This window comes from Nematolebias whitei, chromosome 9, assembly GCF_014905685.2.
Source record: "Nematolebias whitei isolate Nwh7 chromosome 9, NemWhi1, whole genome shotgun sequence".
Taxonomy (NCBI): domain Eukaryota; kingdom Metazoa; phylum Chordata; class Actinopteri; order Cyprinodontiformes; family Rivulidae; genus Nematolebias; species Nematolebias whitei.
This window is the reverse complement of record NC_056506.1, coordinates 37,417,923-37,436,320: the sequence shown is the minus strand read 5'-3', so window position 1 is coordinate 37,436,320 and position 18,398 is coordinate 37,417,923. Positions and strand designations below refer to the sequence as shown.

Genomic DNA, 18,398 nt, shown 5'->3' with positions numbered 1-18,398 from the left:
GACAAGTTGAACCCAGACAAGACTTTACTCGGACTTTGAAGAAGACTTGAGTTAGTGTCATCAGTAATCTCATCAGCCTCCTGCTTTTAATCCAGCATCAAAGATTGAGGCGTACACCAAAGAGCAGGTTTTAAACAAGCATTGAGTGCATTAAAGAATGAATATCTTTATGACAGGAAGCAATAAAAAAAATTGGGCCGGGATTTAATCAAAAAGCTGCGCTCAATATTCAAGAGATGCTCCTACCTCTGCTCCTGCCTTTGCTCAGAGGGTTTACAAATGAGAACACTCTTTAAATAATATGGAAATAGTTACCTGGCTAAAATGCATTCATTCACCAGCGAATCATCAATCTGCTGTTTTTGCATCACATTTTAGGTTATAACCTGCAACCTTCACCAAGGATAATGGAGAGATTGGGCTTGGTTCAAGTCAATTCAAATGGCAAAACATGAGCACCCTTCACTGTGCAACACCCTCTATTGATTATTGAAGACACATTAAGATGAGAGATAAGAAGGTTGCATTTCAATCAAGCGTAAGCTTTCTGATAGTCCAGTCACATTTTACACCGCAGATCCACGCGCCTGATTTAATTCACATTCTAAAATTGAAATAAGGCAGAAAAAAAAAGACATTTTAAAAGTTTTAGTCTACAATGCTATATAGCCTGCGTTGCTTTTGCTGTAAAAATCTGTCGACACCGACAGAAACGCGTCTTTTCTTAGAACGTAATCTGTCATTTGATACGTTTCTAGTATAGTTTTCAGCTCATTTGCCTCATTCGAGCTCATTTGTGGTTACCTTAAAAGTAGCATGAAAATAATTGAAGAAAATAGAATAATGGAGCAAATTGTGAATCTGATTTAGTTGAAGACTGGATGCTGCTTAATGAGCTATGTTAATAGTGAGGGCTTTTCAGTTTAACAAATATGAAATGAGGAAATTCTGCCCTCCTAATTTCCACAGTTTAGGAAGTCCTCTGTAGTTCAGCCATCATATTATCAAACATCCACCTATGAGGGCTTTTTTTTGGTGGGGGTGGGGAGGGAGGAGAGGGATTACAAACACATTAAAATACAGTTTGTTGAAAAAGCCCACATGCAAACAGCCACACTAAGAGATTCTGCAAGAGCACATCCACACAGCACACACTCGTGCTCATTTATTTGAGGACCCCACGAATTTAAGTAATTCTGCTTTGGGCGTGCTGCTGATGGGAGACGGGGAGAGGGGGGGGGGGGGGGGGGGGGGGGGGGGGGGGGTGATGGAAGCGCCTGCGTCCAGGCAGAATTGATCGTTCGGCAGCTCCAAATGAGAGTCAGACTTGTCTGCGGAACCACGAGGGCCGTGCAGTTGGACTCCAGCAGCGCTCGTAAAGTGCGCTCTTTAAACTGCCGGGGCCCCTTGGAGCCCATGGGGAGGGGGGGGGGAGCCGCCGCCGTGCTAATGAGAACTACCAGAGTGCAAACATGCATGGAAATGACTGTTATTCTGTTGATGTGCATTTAAGTGCTTTTTTACTGCCAACCACAAAGAGAGGGAAATAACTGGTGATGAATGGTACTCCCGAAAAGCATTCATTTTCCTCTTCGGAAGAAGGGAGACAAAAACAGAGGAGGGGGGAGACAGAAAGGAAGATGGAAGGTAAAGACAGGAAGGGTTAGAGAGATGTGGGGGGGGGGGGGCAAATATGATGAATATATTATCTTACTTCACACAACTACAGTGACAAGGAGACAGTAAGTGGCGACGCATCGATGGAAGAAAGTTAACCTTCACTGTCCCCCCCACCTCACCCCACTCCCCTCTGAACATGCTGCTTCTATCAAGGAGCGGCAACATAAAAGGTCACAGCGATCACAGTCCTGATCACTTAATCAGGAAAATGTGGCTTGTTTCATTTTTTTATTTTTTAAAGGCAAAAATACTCTAGGTCTGTTCTGTTCGCTTTAAATTCAGCGTTTGTGACAATAGTTTGCAATTCTTACGGGCTCCGCTGCTTGTACTGGTGTTGATGGCTTCATTCCACTGGTCGGCGCTGGACACGGAGAAGGAGCGCTGGTGCATGCTGTCTTTGCTTCCGCCAAACGCCACCCCGCCTGTCTGCAGGGAGATGCTGCTGTTGGAGTGAGGCGCACCTGGAAAAGACAAGGACAAGAAAATTACATGCTTTTGTCTTGGGTTTGAGGGGGAGAGAAAAAAAAAACAATCTAACCAGAGTAATTGAAAAAATCCAAACAGTCTGTAATGAAGTGATAATTATTTAGTAGCATTAACAGTTTTATGGAGTTTGCGCTGTACTGCGTTGTTGCCACCGCCTTATTTGTGCACATATCTGACAGCCAACCCACGCACGCAGACACAAACACACACAACCCTTCTCCCTCCGCCTGTCTCTAATTAGCCCTTAATTAACAAGATACACTCTGAACGCTAATTATCTCGCTTCATCCCTCTGACTGCCACATCGATCTCCACTGGCGTCAGCGGGCGTTCTCTCCCCAACTTCCAATCAGGCGAGCCACGGACGCCTGGCTCTCTTTACTAATTCATGGACAAGGCTGCGCCACGTGAGGTCTTTTCCTCCTGCTTTGTGAGCAGTTGTTACAACTACCCGGAGAAATTTCACTGACATGCCTCAGGTATCGTGAGTCAGTTCAGAATAGTGGCTGAAGCTAGAAAACTCACTGAAATAATGAGCACCGGGTCCTACGATATGATAAACTGTTTCCAAAACTCATACTATAGATAATTTGGTACCACTTTGTAATAAGGCTCCCCTTATAGATGGCTAATAAATAGTTTAAAGATACATTAGTAATTCCTCTATAAACACTTTATAAATCATTAATAACTGCTTATTATGCATTAACTAAGGGTGACGGAGACCAAGCTAACCAGTTTCTTGCCAAATAGTGATCCAAATCTGTTCACCTATATTTGTTATATAAAACATTTCAGACTAAGTTACTATCTTGTCAGCACAATAAGCATTTGTAAACCCAATTTTTTTAGGATATAATATTAGTTGTAGATACTTACAAGTACAATATTATTTGTCTCTCCTTCACCCTTAATTAATGCATAATAAGCAGTTATTAAAGATTTATAAAATGTTTATAGGACTTAATAACATATTTATAAACTATGCATTAGCCGTCTATATGGGGAGCCTTATTCTAAAGTGGTACCAATAATTTAGAACATATTACTTTTTTTCCCTTAAATAAATGGTACTATTTTGCCACATGTGTAAACTAAGAGTCTTAAAATGCTCACAAACATTGTTTGACAGCGAAAGGTTAAAATTCCAAACATTTGTTTTGTAAAACATCCCATTTTCCTGAATTTTCTCAACAATGCCTCCTTATCTTACAGGTATCACACATCAGGGCCTTTTATTCAGTAATTACAAGAGAATATCAGTTTTTGATTGAGGTGACAAACACAGAAAAATATAGTGTGTGGCTCGTGTGTAAAGTAAACTAAGCGGCACGGGTGCTTGTTAGGATAATATGTCCTACTCATTATCTAGAGTAATAAGTGTATCAAATTCACATAATCATGTCTAATTAGTACCAGTAATTATCTTGTTGGGCCCAGGAATATTAATCTTCAGGTCCCAGAGGGGAGGGAGCAGAATCACAGCAAGAAAGGGAGACGGAGCGAGGGAATCATGCTGAGGAGCACCGACTAAATTAGCATGTAGAAATCAGAACGGGGTGGGGGGGTGGGGGGCTCAGAGTGGAAGAATAGGAAAGAAAATGTGAAACTTTGCTTTTGAAAAAGCAACGAATAACCCGTAAGATAAGCATGAACAACACCAACAAAAAAAAAGAAGATTATTTTAAAGGTTGTGATTTGCAGAACTTAGTGGTTTTCTTTCAATTCAAGACTTGCAAAAGAGATTCATGACTAGTCCCCTAAAGTGTACCCCAAATAATTAATTTTATATATTGAAAATCTATGAGTTTTCAGTTAGATTGTAAATTTAGACTCTTTGAAACTTAAAAAAAATGAACAACAAACAAAAGACAACTGCTAGGCAACTTTGATACTTAAAATTCAACAATCATGTCTAATTGTCAAATTGGATGCTAATGATTAATGAATTATACATGTCTGTATCCATTAGTCCCCAGAGACCACTCCTGCATAAAGTGGAAGATAATGTAATTACAGTGGAGAAATAATCAGCTTGGGGCATTAAAATAGAAATGCACCCACAGCTCCAGCCAGGTCCCACTGCAGCTCACTTCACACGTTTAAGAGATACATGATGGAAAAACTACGATGACCATAACAAATGGAAAATTCAGGTCCAAATACGACTCCATCCTGAAGAGTTCAAGTCTATGAAAGTAAAATGATCTCTGTGTATTCATACCATATATTTAGTTTAAGATACATACATTTACTTTAAGTGGCAACAATTAAATGGATTAATTTCTGCAAATAGGTTAAATTTTATGACTAAAACATAAGAATAAATCCCTGACTTTATAGAATAACTGAGATGTGTGTTAAATATTCAACACTGTTCCAGTCATCATCTACAAAAAGGCTTTTACTCACAACAGAGGTTAAAAGTAACAATGTTTATTTTGAAGTTATATTCACGCAATTAATTTGCTTATAAAGCCATGACAAGTTTATACATCTTAAATGTCAGATTCCTTTAAAAGCATTTCTTAAAATTTTACCCAGTGTTTGATTTGTATATAGAGATTTGCCAATAAGACTGTCTCTGTGGCTAAAAACTTGTCTATAGCTAAGAAATTTTGTGCAGAAATATTTTGTGCATAAACAGGGCCAAAAATGCAACATTGTCTGTTTGATACATAAAATAATAATAAAAAAAATCTCTGTGGCCAATAAATAATTTGATATTATGGGAACTTTTATTTTATATTAGCTCATAGTAATATTTTCAGCCATCTATACATTTTGATGTCTAAATAATTAAATCAAAGCAGAAAGTAATTGGCCTTTATTACAATATTTATGATTTTAGAAAATAAAAACTCCAATTGGCACTACTACAAATAAATTTGTTGACTGTTTTTTGAAGAAACAAAAGAAAATGTGCATTTAATGCTTATCTACCCCTAATGAATTATGTCAAGTGTTGAAGGCAATGACATTCTTCATTACGCAAATTCATAGCTGCTAACACTTTTTTCTGCCATTAAAATGTTACATTGCACTGCAATAGTTGTCATTTTATAGTATAAATATTTCCCTTACAACAATACTTTTGCAAGTTACTTTTGCTGATGATTGCGTATAAATAAAAAAACTTGACAAGCAGTAATGTAAAAATATGCTGTATATACTTTTCTTTACGGAAATCTCAGAATATTTTTGTACTACATGCAGACTTTATTGTAACTTCTTAATTTAACTTTTCTCTTACTAATGAACTCTTCAAAGTACAAAACCCTACTGTGGACAATTGTGTCATGAATATAAAGAGATGCCAAAAGCCATATAGTGTCTACTGCAGGCTATCTGGAGCTGGGGTGTTAAGTGGAGGCGATGGATTAGCGGGGAGCAGCTCTGCCTTGCTTCTCATTTCTCTTTAGGCCGGGCCGTCAGTGGGCTGATGAGCCGTGACGAGGCCTGACCCCTCCGTGGAGTTGTTGCCATTATGTACAAGTAGTGAGATAATGAAGCATTCATGCTAATGTGGGCAGGGCAACACATCATCTGTGGCGGTGTAATCTGCGCCATCATCACAACCAGTGCCCAAATGTCCCCCTCCACCTCCCAGAAAGCTGCTGTAGCTAGTCCCATTACAAGACACTTAAAGCATTTTGTATTCACACTTATAATGCTTTTATAGAAGAATTTTTAAAACTATATGAAAGACCAAAACAGAAAAATGTGTACTGTAACCCTTGTATGGGGTGATGCACGAATATTTCTTTTTGAAAATGAAAATTTCAGCCGTACTTTCTGTGGTTTCAGTGATGTCCTAAATATTCAAAGAACACAGAAAGAAGTATTTGTGTTGGTATCTAATTTACTACAAAATAAACAATAATTACTTTGATATCATCGTAATATATTGTGGTAAATCAGTAATTCAGTCCAACTGATCACATGACTAATAGTGTTAATAAATAGATACTCTATGTTATTCTGGGAGGTTGAGGGACACAGATCAAAGCCCTATTTGTTGTTCCTCAACCATTCAAGTTCAAGTATCTTTATTGTCATCACATGTGGTACGAGAGGTGGAACGAAATTGTGCACTCAAGGTCCCAGTTACACCCAAAAATAGCAAAAATATAAAGTATAAAAAGAAACAGTACCAGTATATAGGGATCTAAGATATACACTAAGATATACGCTAAATGAATGCTAAACCAATACGATTGAACAGCAGCCTGAACATGAGTCTGTGGTGAGTAGATGGGTTCCATTGTAGGTTTCGGTTTGTGAGGGTCAGCCATTTTCTTCTCTACACAACAGGATGCAGGCCACTTTAGACATCTTGTGGACTGTGTGCAGGCAGTGTATGGGTAATAATAAAACTCTCACTTAAAAGGTGGCAAAAAACAAAAAAGCATCACGTTTAACCACAAACAGAGGAAGAAAAGCACTATGAATGTTTGTTTTGAGTACTGTACTTGCCGTCATGCACGTTGCACCGCCATATAAGTCGCATCAGGACAAATATGTCTAATAAAGTGGAAAAAAACATAAAAAAGTCGCTTCGCTATATACCGGTAAGTTGCATCTATTATGCGTCACCGCTGACCACCCGGAAACATGGGCCGGTGTTGTGCCAAAATATATATAGGTTGTCAAATGGTGGTGGCAGGAGCATGCACAGGAGGGTTCTAACAAGAATTTAACAAGATTAAGACTTAAAAACAGTTATTTGTTTGCTCAAAATTATAGCAAAGTTGTATCTCAGTTTAACTTTTCCTTAATAAATGCACCATATTGGTCAAATCAGCTGCATTACAAAAATCGATTTGCGGACGCAGGAGCGTGCACAGGGAGGACTCGCTGTGCATTTTGTCGAAATTTTTTTTTATCCATTCAACCTTTATTTAGACAGGTTAATCCCACTGAGCCTCGGGGACTCATTTACAAGAGAGACCTGATTAATTATGGAACAAGATAAATTATTATAAACAATTACTAGGGTATTTGTTTGCTCGACGATATAGTGAAGATGTGTTTCAGTTGAACTTTTCCTTAATAAATGCACTTTAATGGTCAAATCAGCTGCATTTCGCCTGGGTGGCGTGGACGTTTGCTCCAGGAGTTGTGGAGTGAGATGAAGGTGGCTTGGTAGGGCAAGCCAAGTGTCTCATTAATAGCCACTTTAACCTATTAATGAGACACTTGGCTTGCCATATTAGTCGAGGGTCCTCTAGCAGCTGAAAATGGTAGTGTTCAATATTTTCTATGTCAGAATGAATGAAATCATCAGATCTCAACCAAAAATCGGGTTATAAATATGGGGGGAAAAATGTATATTAGTCGCTTCGGTGTATAAGTCACAGGACTTGCAAATTTATGCAAAAAAGTGTGACTTATACAGTGAAAAATACAGTAAATACAATGAGGGGAATTTTTATTACCAATATTTAAATTGCTCTCCGTGTTAAGTTTATTAAGAGAACTTAGTTACTTTTTAACAATTGAACCTTTAAATCTATTGAACTGGAATCTTGAACTGTAAAACTATGACTTTAACAGAATGATGTCACTGACCACTGTCACGGTTCCAACGGATCATGAACGTAGACAGAAAAAAACGCTGAAGCCTTAAAATTGTACAACAGGCCAGACCCCAAAAATAGTAGTCAGGCTAAGACAGCTGGTTATTAACAGAGTGGTAGTTTGTTCTCAGCAAAACATGAAATTTTGTGCAGAAAAGGAGACGATAAAACACTTTCCTGAATTCTCCACCTCCTCCTCGTGGAGAGGTAGAATCCCCCCCTCCCACAGGATTGATTATATATGACTGGGCCCATTAATAGTTAGATACAGTGTATCTGTCGCCAGTGACATGGCAGGACACACGTTAACAGGGAGGATCATATTTAAAACGGTTCCGCTCAGCACCCAGCAAAAGAATTAAACTTGGCTGCTTGGCAAACTCGTGAGCGCATGCGTCCTCACATTTACTCCGTGTCTTCTCAACGTTTCCTCTTCATCTTCCCATCTCCCCCATCTACCCGCCCCATCCTGCTCTGCGTCGCTATCCCTCTTCTCCCAGTGATTATAAAAGGTCTTTAGATCTAAGGAATGAATGAATTACCAAAGGCAAAGACAAGGCTTGTGATTTAGACACCGTGAATGAAAAATTACCCCTTTGTTCCCTTCATCAATTGCATGTCTAATGAAATCAAAAGCACGATTGCATAATCAGAAGAGGGTCCTCCACCCAGAGAGAGACCTGATGTGATTTGTAACCTTTCTTTTCCTAAGTGGAGATTAAGGCAAATCTCCCTCACATTGTTTCCTAGTGCAGAAATGAATGGCAGCTGAAAATCGTGTGAATTTGTCACTAAAGAGTCTTTACAAAGAATCAAATATAGTGGGGTTAAAAAAAAGGAAGGAGATTAAAAAAAGGCACTGTTTTCTCCTCGTTTGGCCCGTTTCTCCTGGTCCTTTGACGACTCCCTCCATCTTGTACTCAAGGTTAGAAGTTTGTAGAGTTGTACAACCTTTAATGCCCCGTGTTCTGTAAACTCATGAATCTTTCTGCTTTTGACTGATTAACTCATTGAGCAGTGGCAGCCTCTTGGTTGTGTTTAACAGTAACCTGCCTGGTTAGTTCTAATAGTGTCCAACGACCGGTCGCTGGCACTGAACCCAGTCTCAGTAGGAGAGCTTTGGCCTGAAAGATGGAAACACTGCCTACTTCACAGTTGATAAGGGACCCTACAATCCTCTGGGAATCACATGACTAATTAGTATTACTTACTCTTAATCCTTGCTCCAATACCAAATCACTGGACTGCCAGACTCTTAGCAACCTCTGGTGTTACAGCTCATTTGGAGAGCAGTCCTATTTTTAATTTCAAATGTGGACAAACTGTGGCACATTGCTGTATTTGCAACCAACAATGACTTAAAAATAGCTATACTATGATATACTTATTTTGACATGAGTACAATGCTTAACTATGCTTTAATTCCCTGATCAGTAATCTAGAGAATTAGAAGGATTAGTCAGAAATGGTCATTAAGTCATCATTTTGTACGATGAAGCTAATTTGCATGAATGTAACTTATAAAATGTAGATAATTAATCTGTTGGGAGCCATTTTTATGATTAATTACAAACAGAATATAACATAAAATGAGTTCAGTAATAAAATACTAATTAGGTCATGATTACATAGTGCATGTGTAATTTGTTAATTTTTTGAGGCAGGAACTGAAACAGATTATAGACACACCTTAATGTTTGTCTTCTGCAGAGTTCGGTTCGCCACAGTGAGTAAACTCGCAAGAAAGATTTGGCAAATTGTTTTAAGTCAGATGCCTTTCCTGATGCAACCTGGGCTTGAATCCGCAGCCACCTCAATTAGGTCTGTCACAATAAACAATACATCAATTAATCACATGATAAATGAAAATTATCAACATCATTTTCATTTATCGGCTTTATCGTTTCATCGTGTCTTTCTCTTTCTACTGGACACTGGATGACAAAAGGCTCAACTCCGGTGTTCTTCACTGACCCCTCCCTTTCTCTTTTCTCTTTAAAATCTGTTTTAACTGTTCAAAATCGCATTTTTGGATCGTTAAAAGCAACTAAGCTGAAAAGCTAAGCTACAAGCTAAGCTAACAGGCCAACCTCGGGGAAAAACCTATGTCTTGCCGAAGCTCCAAAATTCACGGTTAAAACCCACGACTATGTAAAAACTTGTTTTTCTCTGCAAAAGAAGCTGAGAACTTGGTTACTGATTTTTTTATTAAAAGCTTTGTGTGACAAATGTTATACTAAAGAGCACAATCCAAACAGTGTCCGCCATTTTGAGAGCTGAAAAGAGATAGCCCATGTCACGTCAAGGGGCCTCCCTCCCATTTTTCTTAAAGAGATGCTGCTCACTCACTCACTCACTATCCATCCTTTGGTTCAAACAATCTTATATTATTGCCATCCAGTGGTCAAAAAAAGTACTATATACATAATTAACCAACAAAGTTCATGCTCAATCATCCAGGTATCAAATCCAATAATTCTCAGTTAGGTCATCTGGACAGTTAATTTTTTTATAGAGACATTTAGCCCTCTATCTGGAGGGCTTCATCAGTCTGAGGAGTCCCAGTAAACTGTTTCCCCACCAAGCAGTAAACTCCTTAAGTGGACCAACCAGTTTGCTGGAGCTAAGATGGTTTCTGGGGGCCGTCCTGTCCCCCCGTCGACTCCTCCGAGGCCGGCAGCCACAGCCAAAGTGGTTCCAGGCAACAAAGTTCATACTCAATCATCCAGGTACCAAATCCAGCTCCAGCAAACTGGTTGGTCCACTTAAGGAGTTTACTGCTTGGTGGGGAAACAGTTTACTGAAACTCCTCAGACTGATGAAGCCCTCCGGATAGAGGGTGAAACGTCTATATAAAAAAATCAACTGTCCAGATGACCTGACTGAGAATTATTGGATAATTAACCAACATTTCTTCTTAAATTGACAATAATTACTAATTATTGTCAAATTTCAAACAATATGATCATTTATTGCAATAATTTCTGAGACAATTAATCGCACAGCAAAATTTGTTATCGTGACATGCCTAACCTCAATACTGACCACCACGCTACCTCAGCCCCCATGGACACATCCTAACATTATTTAAAATATACTAATCTGTTATGCCCCATTTGCACTGCTCCTAATCAGCCCCAACTCTGCTCAGCCCTGCACACCCCTGGCTCAGCTCAGCCTGGATTTGCACCTGCACTTCAGGACTGATTCTGGAGGCGTGTACAGAATCCAAAATCCTGCTAATGAGAGTTCTGCTATGAGTTACTCAAAGCAGTCTGCTCCTCAAATAATTAATATTAAATTATTATTTTTATATATGAATGTTTCTGTTAACTTATTTTATATATGAATATTTCAGTTCAGTGCCCTGAGACAACTTCTGTTGTGACTTGATACTGTATAAATAAACTGAATTGAATTAAATCTGATGAACCAGATTCTACAAACTTCTCACTGCCACTGAGGAGCTGACATCCCAGTTCAACTCTGTCTACTTAAAGACTGTGGATCATGTTGTGCCTGTTAAAACCAAAAAATCAAAACTCAGAGCAGAACCTCGGCTGAGTGACGTCACCAAGGCCATTAGGCAGCAATGTAGGAGAGCGGAGCGAAAGTGGAGGAAAGACAGGCTGCAGGTCTCTTTTCAAATTCTTAGAGAGTTGGCGCTGTTATCAGAAAGCAGTGAAAGCTGCTAAATCCACATACTTTTCTGATATAATTACCTCAAACTCTCGCAACCCACGTGTCCTCTTCTCTACCCTACACGCTGTTCTCCACCTCACTGAACCATCACCTCTGGAAGCCTCGACTGAGCTGTGCGAGAACTTCTTACATTTCTTTTTGGTAAAAATTGCGACCACCCGGGCTCTCATTTCCCCTCCAACTCATGACCCATCCATCCCACCTCAATCTGTAGCTCTATTTGACCATTTTGATCCCATCACTCTATCTTCTCTAGAGCAGGTCATGTGCAGCTTGAAACCTTATGATTCCCCCTTTGATGTGGTCCCCCCTCGACTACTAAAAGAGGTTTTTCCTACTTTAGGTCCGTCCATTCTTGCTATAGTAAACAGTAGTTTATCCACTGGTGTGGTGCCAAAAACCTTTAAGCATGCTGCTGTCCAGCCTCTCCTGAAAAAAAAAAAAACCTTGACCCCTCAGTCGTGTCCAACTTCCGGCCTGTTTCCAAACTCCCATTTGTTTCTAAACTACTGGAGAAAATAGTCGAGTCCCAGTTGAAGTGCTTCCTGAAGGGTCACGCCATCTTAGAGCTATTCCAATCTGGCTTTAAACCTCTCCACAGCACTGAAACTGCCCTGCTGATGGTCTTTAATGACATTTTCTTAACCGCTGATACCAGTGATTCTGTGCTGCTTGTCCTATTGGACCTCACAGCCACCTTTGACACCATCGACCATGAGATCCACATTGCTAGGTTAGAGCAGTGGGTGGGCATCACAGGGTCAGCCCTCAATTGGTTCAGATCTTACCTCACTGACAGATCCTTTTGTGTCTACATCAAGGATTTTAGTTCTGCAAAGGCAGAGCTTAAATGGGGGTTCCGCAGGGGTCCATCCTGGATCCCCTTCTATTCTCTTTATACCTGCTGCCGCTTGGTGCTATTTTCTGGAAACACAACATGCCCTTCCACTTCTACGCCGATGACTGTCAAATTTACTTCCCCCTAAGACACAATGGCACATGCTCTATTCAACCTCTGCTCGACTGCCTGGCTGACATCAGGGACTGGATGGCTTTAAAATTCTTAAGTTTCAATGAAAACAAGTATAAAGTTATGTTGTTCCCTCCCACTGACACGATCACAAACCACTGCATCGACCTTTCCGCTCTAACCCTGTCAGAAAAACAAAGAGTCCCTAATCTGGGAGTGATAATGGACCCTTCCCTGAAACTTCAGTCAAAGAGAAAACAGGATTTCATGATAAAGCCGGCACCGTTTATTTATTTTTAATCTTCACCGATTAAAAAAAAACACAACTTTTTTTTATACATAAAATGTTTTAAAAAGAATGTTTCCACCCTTCGTCCCGATCCTCCCGCCTGCCAGGGCTCGGAATCCAGTCTTTGTGAGCAGGCGAGGCCGGTACTTGGGGTCCAGTCTCACAGGCTTCAATAGGTCTGCAGCTCGTATAATCCTCCGCGGTGACACCGCTCACTCAGATTTTGTTGTCGGTCACCAAACACAAAAAACGCCAGGACTTCAGAATTAAACACGGTGTTGTCATTATTGTTTTTAAAATCTTAAAAATAGATCCAGCCGCTGTTCCACGTCCCGAGAAATTGCAAATGGCGGATCGGTGAAAAGTTTCTGAGATCCAGTGACTCCTCCCCCTGACCAATCAGTGTCCTGCATTCACGTTTCGGTCCGGACTCAGCTCGACTGAGCTCGCTTGGTCCCACCAGAGAAGCAGGGATGAAAAGAGGTCCTGAATCAGCCTCAAATCAGCTAAAAATACTAGCTCAAGTACTGATGCAAAAGGGTTCTTTCCGTGGCGGGCTGCCCAGAGTTAGGGCTTATTAGGGGCAGTGCAAATGGGGCATTAGTCAATCATTCACTGTGATAGTGTGTAAACGTTCAAGGTGTTGGCACGATCATGCTTTTAGTTGTGCTGATTTAGGTGCAAATAAAATTAACTATTTTTATGACTTTGTCTAGAACAGGCAAAGGATCCTAAAGGCCAAACTGACTCCATTAAAGGAAGTTCATGCACATCCTGTAATTTTTCATTTTTCCAATTTGAAAAATGGATCTTCTGCCGCTGTCATTGCAAAGCTTTGCAAACACACCTTAAATGTCATATTCGATAAAGAGATGCTCTGTGGTTTGCTCTTTCACTGTGTGGTGAAAGTTCTTAAGGTCCAATGCATCTATCATTTTGATATATAAAACCCTTTGTTGAAGTTTTTCCCTTTCAAATTCAAGTTAACTTTAAACCAATTAGCATTTGAATGAGAAATAACTTTATTGCTGGTGTCATGAGGGTTTTAGGAAGAACCCCATTAAGCTGACTTTTAATTGCATCAATCGTAACAGCCACATCTCATGATCTTCCAAAAATAGTCAGCATTCCAAAACTAAAAGAGGTATGGGGTATACCTCTGCAATGTGTATGGAGAGCAGCACTATGAATAAAGTATGTCAAACAGTTCAGTTCTGTGACTAACTGCTTCCACAGACGATAATTCATTACTGGATCACACCTTGGGCCATCAATGGGGTCTTATCGTTAAATATCGAGCATTATGACTCCATCACCACCTCCCTTAGCAACAGCGGTGTAACAGCAATGGCCTGAGCTCAACCCCAGTGCCGCCTTGTATCTTACATAAATCCCACTCAGACAGGAAGCAGGTGTCCATGCTTGAAAAGTGTGGCGTGAGAGGGGCATATGATGAATGACATTGTTGATGAGTGGTCTTTTTTAGGTTTGAATATATTTAGATTGCAACAATCAGCTCTGGCATATGATCCCTAGCTTTTAGCTTGACTCTTCCATAAGAAATAATCTCTTATTCTGCAAACTGATGAGTGTGACGGCTGTGGGCTTATAGATGATTACTGACTGTTGATAACTAGTCCACAGAACCACTACTATAAAAACCCTGAACTATTCCTGGTGGTTATTCGCCGAGTTTGCTCGTCTGACTCCCAATAACACAATGGATGATGTTTTTTCTTTTTATACACAACATTGCTGGTGTTCCACTGACCATCACATAGAGCCACGCACGCAACATTTTTATTGGTTGGTTCACAGACTCAAGTCATATCCAGTAGTCGCACTGCAAATTTGATCATCCTACACTTATGATGCTAGAAGAAATGTATCCCTGCCTGTTTTTGGCATACCATGACAAAGGCAGTCTTTAAACCTGTCTCAATATCTGAGGACCATTATCTTTTGACTACAAATAGCCATGGTTCTTTTGAGTCAACCAGCTGTTTGAGATGTATTCTCTCCTATCTAAAACTTCACATGCCACAATAAATCAATAATAATAACCCTAACAACATGCACTGTTGTCCTTAAATTTTATGGAATGGTGGCATGTGTAAAATATGCAGCATTTGCTTTGGACTTCTTGAATAAATGTTCCCAACTTTTTAATAAAATGTCTCGAGGAGCAGCAGCTGAGACGGTGTATAAATATAGGAGCAGATTTTCTAGCACATTCACAGAAAGTCAGCGAGTGCTGGCAAGAGTTGCTAGTTCAGACTCTTTTCTGCTGACTTGTAAGTTGCTTTTCACTTGTCAATACCGTGGACACATTCAAATAATGTGGTACTGATACAAACACAAAAAAGTAATCAAGGAGCCTCATTTGCCATTAATGACCTGCATCATATCCTGTCTCTACTGGTATAGATGCTTTCCTGCATCACTTTTCCTCATATTTCACTTTAAGTATCTTTTACCAAGGTTGCTCATACATTTTAATTAACATCTTAGTAATCCTAAATCATGCCATATTGTATTAAGCAGTACAAGTGTGTTGTGTTGTGCTTCTCTGCACCATAACAGACACCTGCTTAATGTTTCTTTGTTCTTTATTGAACAAAGAAATAAGACTGAGTTTAGTGCAGCTCCTCAGACTGGCAAAGTCTTTTGGATAAAAGCTGAACAGTTTCAACAAGAAGAATCTGTCCAGAGGACCTGATTTAACCTTGTTCCATTCTTCTACCTGGATTATTGACCATGCATCAGGATATTTGTTCTTTATTATTTTACTTTGTGCAGGACATTTAGTGGCTGCAGCAATTGGGCAATAGCTGTGTATATAGGCAACAGTACTGGTAAGTGAAAGTGCACAGGTGGGAAAACTATGAAAAGTAAACCAATTACTGTAGTTTATGCACTCACACACATTCATGCACCATTTGTAAACAAAAAAAAAGCATTTCCTTAGAGGGTCTGTGGCGGTTCAGATACATTTTTTGTTATTTGGAATGCAAGAACTATGGAGTATGCCAAATCACATTTTAATTCTGGGATTTTATTGCTTCTTTCTGCAACTATATTTTTTCCTCTCTAGTATCCAGTATTCAGTTTACTAAAAAGGTTTTGTTGAACTTCTAGACTGGCAACGTTATGTACTGTACCAAGGTACAGATTGGTTGTTGCTCTTAGATCAATCTGAATAATCGTAAAGCTATTTGTTTAAGGTCTACAAAGTGTAAAGTCATCAACACTAACATTTGTTACACAATTAATTCGCCCTAATCCATAGGCAGCTATAAAAAAGATTAAGCTTTTTCAAAAGTTTTTGTTTCAAAACATAAAATATATTCAGTTAAACGCAAAAATTACTGAACACAATTAAATTTTGTAATCGGTCTTAAGATTTTGATCCGTACCTGCGTTTCGGATGCCAAGCTGCAGGGCGCTGCGGTCTTTGGTCAACCCGTTGGTTTTGGGACTAGCACTGGGTGCTACAGTTGCCACAGCTCTGGGTGGTCGCTTCCCAGGAACTTTAACTGTTGTCCTCAACAAGTCAATCTCTTTTCCATGAACATTCTGCATGTAGTCCTGTAAGATGACAGGAACGAGCACTCAGTACAAATTATGTTGCATATATATATCCAACGATTTAGGCACTTGATTACATACAGTGGACCACCAACAAGAATCCAAGAATTATGGAGGAAAAACAAATTAAAAAACTATTCAGTTTCCATCCCCATTAGTCACAACCCACCTTAGACCTTCCACTATATGTGATGGTGGAAAATGATTGTAAAGCCATTATACATCACCTGTGCCCACGTCAGCTCCCTAAATAGTAAGATGTTAGGCTTAATGAATGCAAACTGTCTCATTCTGTTTCAATTTGCCTGTTTGATTTGGTTTAAAGCGACTACCGCCCAAATGTGGGAAGCCAAGGTGAAAATCATTGGGCTCAGCAGAAAAAAAGACTCAGATAGAGGCGAGCTCGGCCCTTGCCATCCCCCCCAACGGCTCCTCTGCTTTATTACCGTGTCATAAAGCACTCATTTCTTTCCCAAGCCTCCTCACTAATTACCCAGTGAGCGCTCTCATTTCATTTTATTGCTGGAATTAACAGCCAGATCGAAGCGTGCAAAGCTATTAAGATGTGTGATTAAGCCACATTCAATTAGTTTCTACAAACAATTTAATTGATGTAGCAGATAGAATTAACAGAAGGTGATTGTGTAGATGGCTTGGCTGACTGCGAAATTAAAGGTTCCCCTCTTCCACTCTCTGGCTGCCTCCCTCCTTTTCCTTTCTCCTCCTTCTCTGCTCCAATGCTCCAAATGAGCTTGAGCTGTTACCCCGTTAATGTAACTGTCTGCCTTATTTCACCTTCTCTTGTAAGTCAACACATTCATAGATTCATAGATTGCCCCGATGACCTGTAATAGCTGTAATGATCAAGAGATAGCCTGTTCAGTCAATTACATACATCACCGTAGCCCGGCGCTGCTCCACTTTAACTGCCTGTAAATTAAACCACTAACACACTGTCAGAGGAGCAAGGCCACACACAAGGTCCACGTCCAACTACTTGGACTGGTTTTTGAAGTTTGAGCCGTCTCATTAGATGCAGCATCTTTCATTTCATTTGGCAAAATGGTCTACACGTCTCAAAAACAAGAGTGGAGAAATCAAAGGGTGATGGAGGGAGTTGCAGGGGCATCTTTGAGTGCGGCACCGGGGCTGCTAAGCTGTCTGCTGCCAGCCAGTCGAGTGTTTAAGAGGTATTAGCGGCCCAGCAGGATTCTGACAAAGATGGATGTGGGAGGCTGGTCAGGCTCGGCTGCCATGCAGTGAGAACCATTATAAATAAAAGCCAGCATGGAGTCCACAGAAGAACCGCCATGTCTCCATTAGCTAGCAACATGGACAGACACCACAGCGAGATCAGTGATGACCACGAGAACGCCCTGTTTTTTAACGCTATGCTTAACATCAGAGGGTAAGCTAACATTTTCATTGTGGAAAGCTGTGTTTAGAACATCACAAAATGTGCTAAGAAGGTTTAGTCATGATAAAACATTCCCCGTCGCATCTTTTACCAAAACAACAAAGTGACAGAACTTTGAAGCTCCAAGGAAAAAAAGAAAAGGGAAAAGAAAGTAGGGGAGGAGTTGATACTCACATGTAAACTGGGGTGGTAAGTGAGGACGCCATTATCACACAGTGTGACATATTTCTTTTTCCACTCCTTGTTGAGGGATTTGCCACTTCTCTTCAGAAGGATTCCCTGTTCGAGACAAAACACCACGGTGAGCATATGCTCTTTCAAAAAGCAGCATGGTTGATGGCATTAACCATTATAGATGTTAAATACCATAAAACTGAGTTGTTATTATGGCTGCCACAGTTTTGTTATGGCACAGATGTGGAGATTTTCCTTTCATGGTATACAACAAGTCAAACTACTGTGTGAAATGACAATTACAGTAGTCCCTCGATACTTCACAGTTCGACAATCGAGGACTTAGTGTTTCGTGGGTTTTCACTGTAAGATTGTACAGTAGTCCCTCGTTTATCACGGGCATTTGTACCCCGAAGACCCGCGACAAGTGAAAAACCGCGAAGTAGTACAAGTAGTAAGCAGTATCATAAATAAAGACATCCAGTAACAAAGTGTTGTGTAGTTTTGTTGTTT

At 40.0% G+C, this 18,398-nt stretch overlaps 1 protein-coding gene across 1 annotated transcript in view; it reads right to left on the bottom strand.

Moving 5' to 3' along the window:
- Positions 1 to 18,398, bottom strand: part of agap3 (ArfGAP with GTPase domain, ankyrin repeat and PH domain 3) — a gene marked incomplete at its 3' end in the record, with an annotated part of 155,826 nt that overhangs the window by 18,936 nt on the left and 118,492 nt on the right. Inside the window, 3 exon segments of the mRNA XM_037682312.1 lie at positions 1,992 to 2,141; positions 16,123 to 16,294; positions 17,886 to 17,990. Of these exon segments, the coding sequence (XP_037538240.1) occupies positions 1,992 to 2,141; positions 16,123 to 16,294; positions 17,886 to 17,990 (427 nt within the window).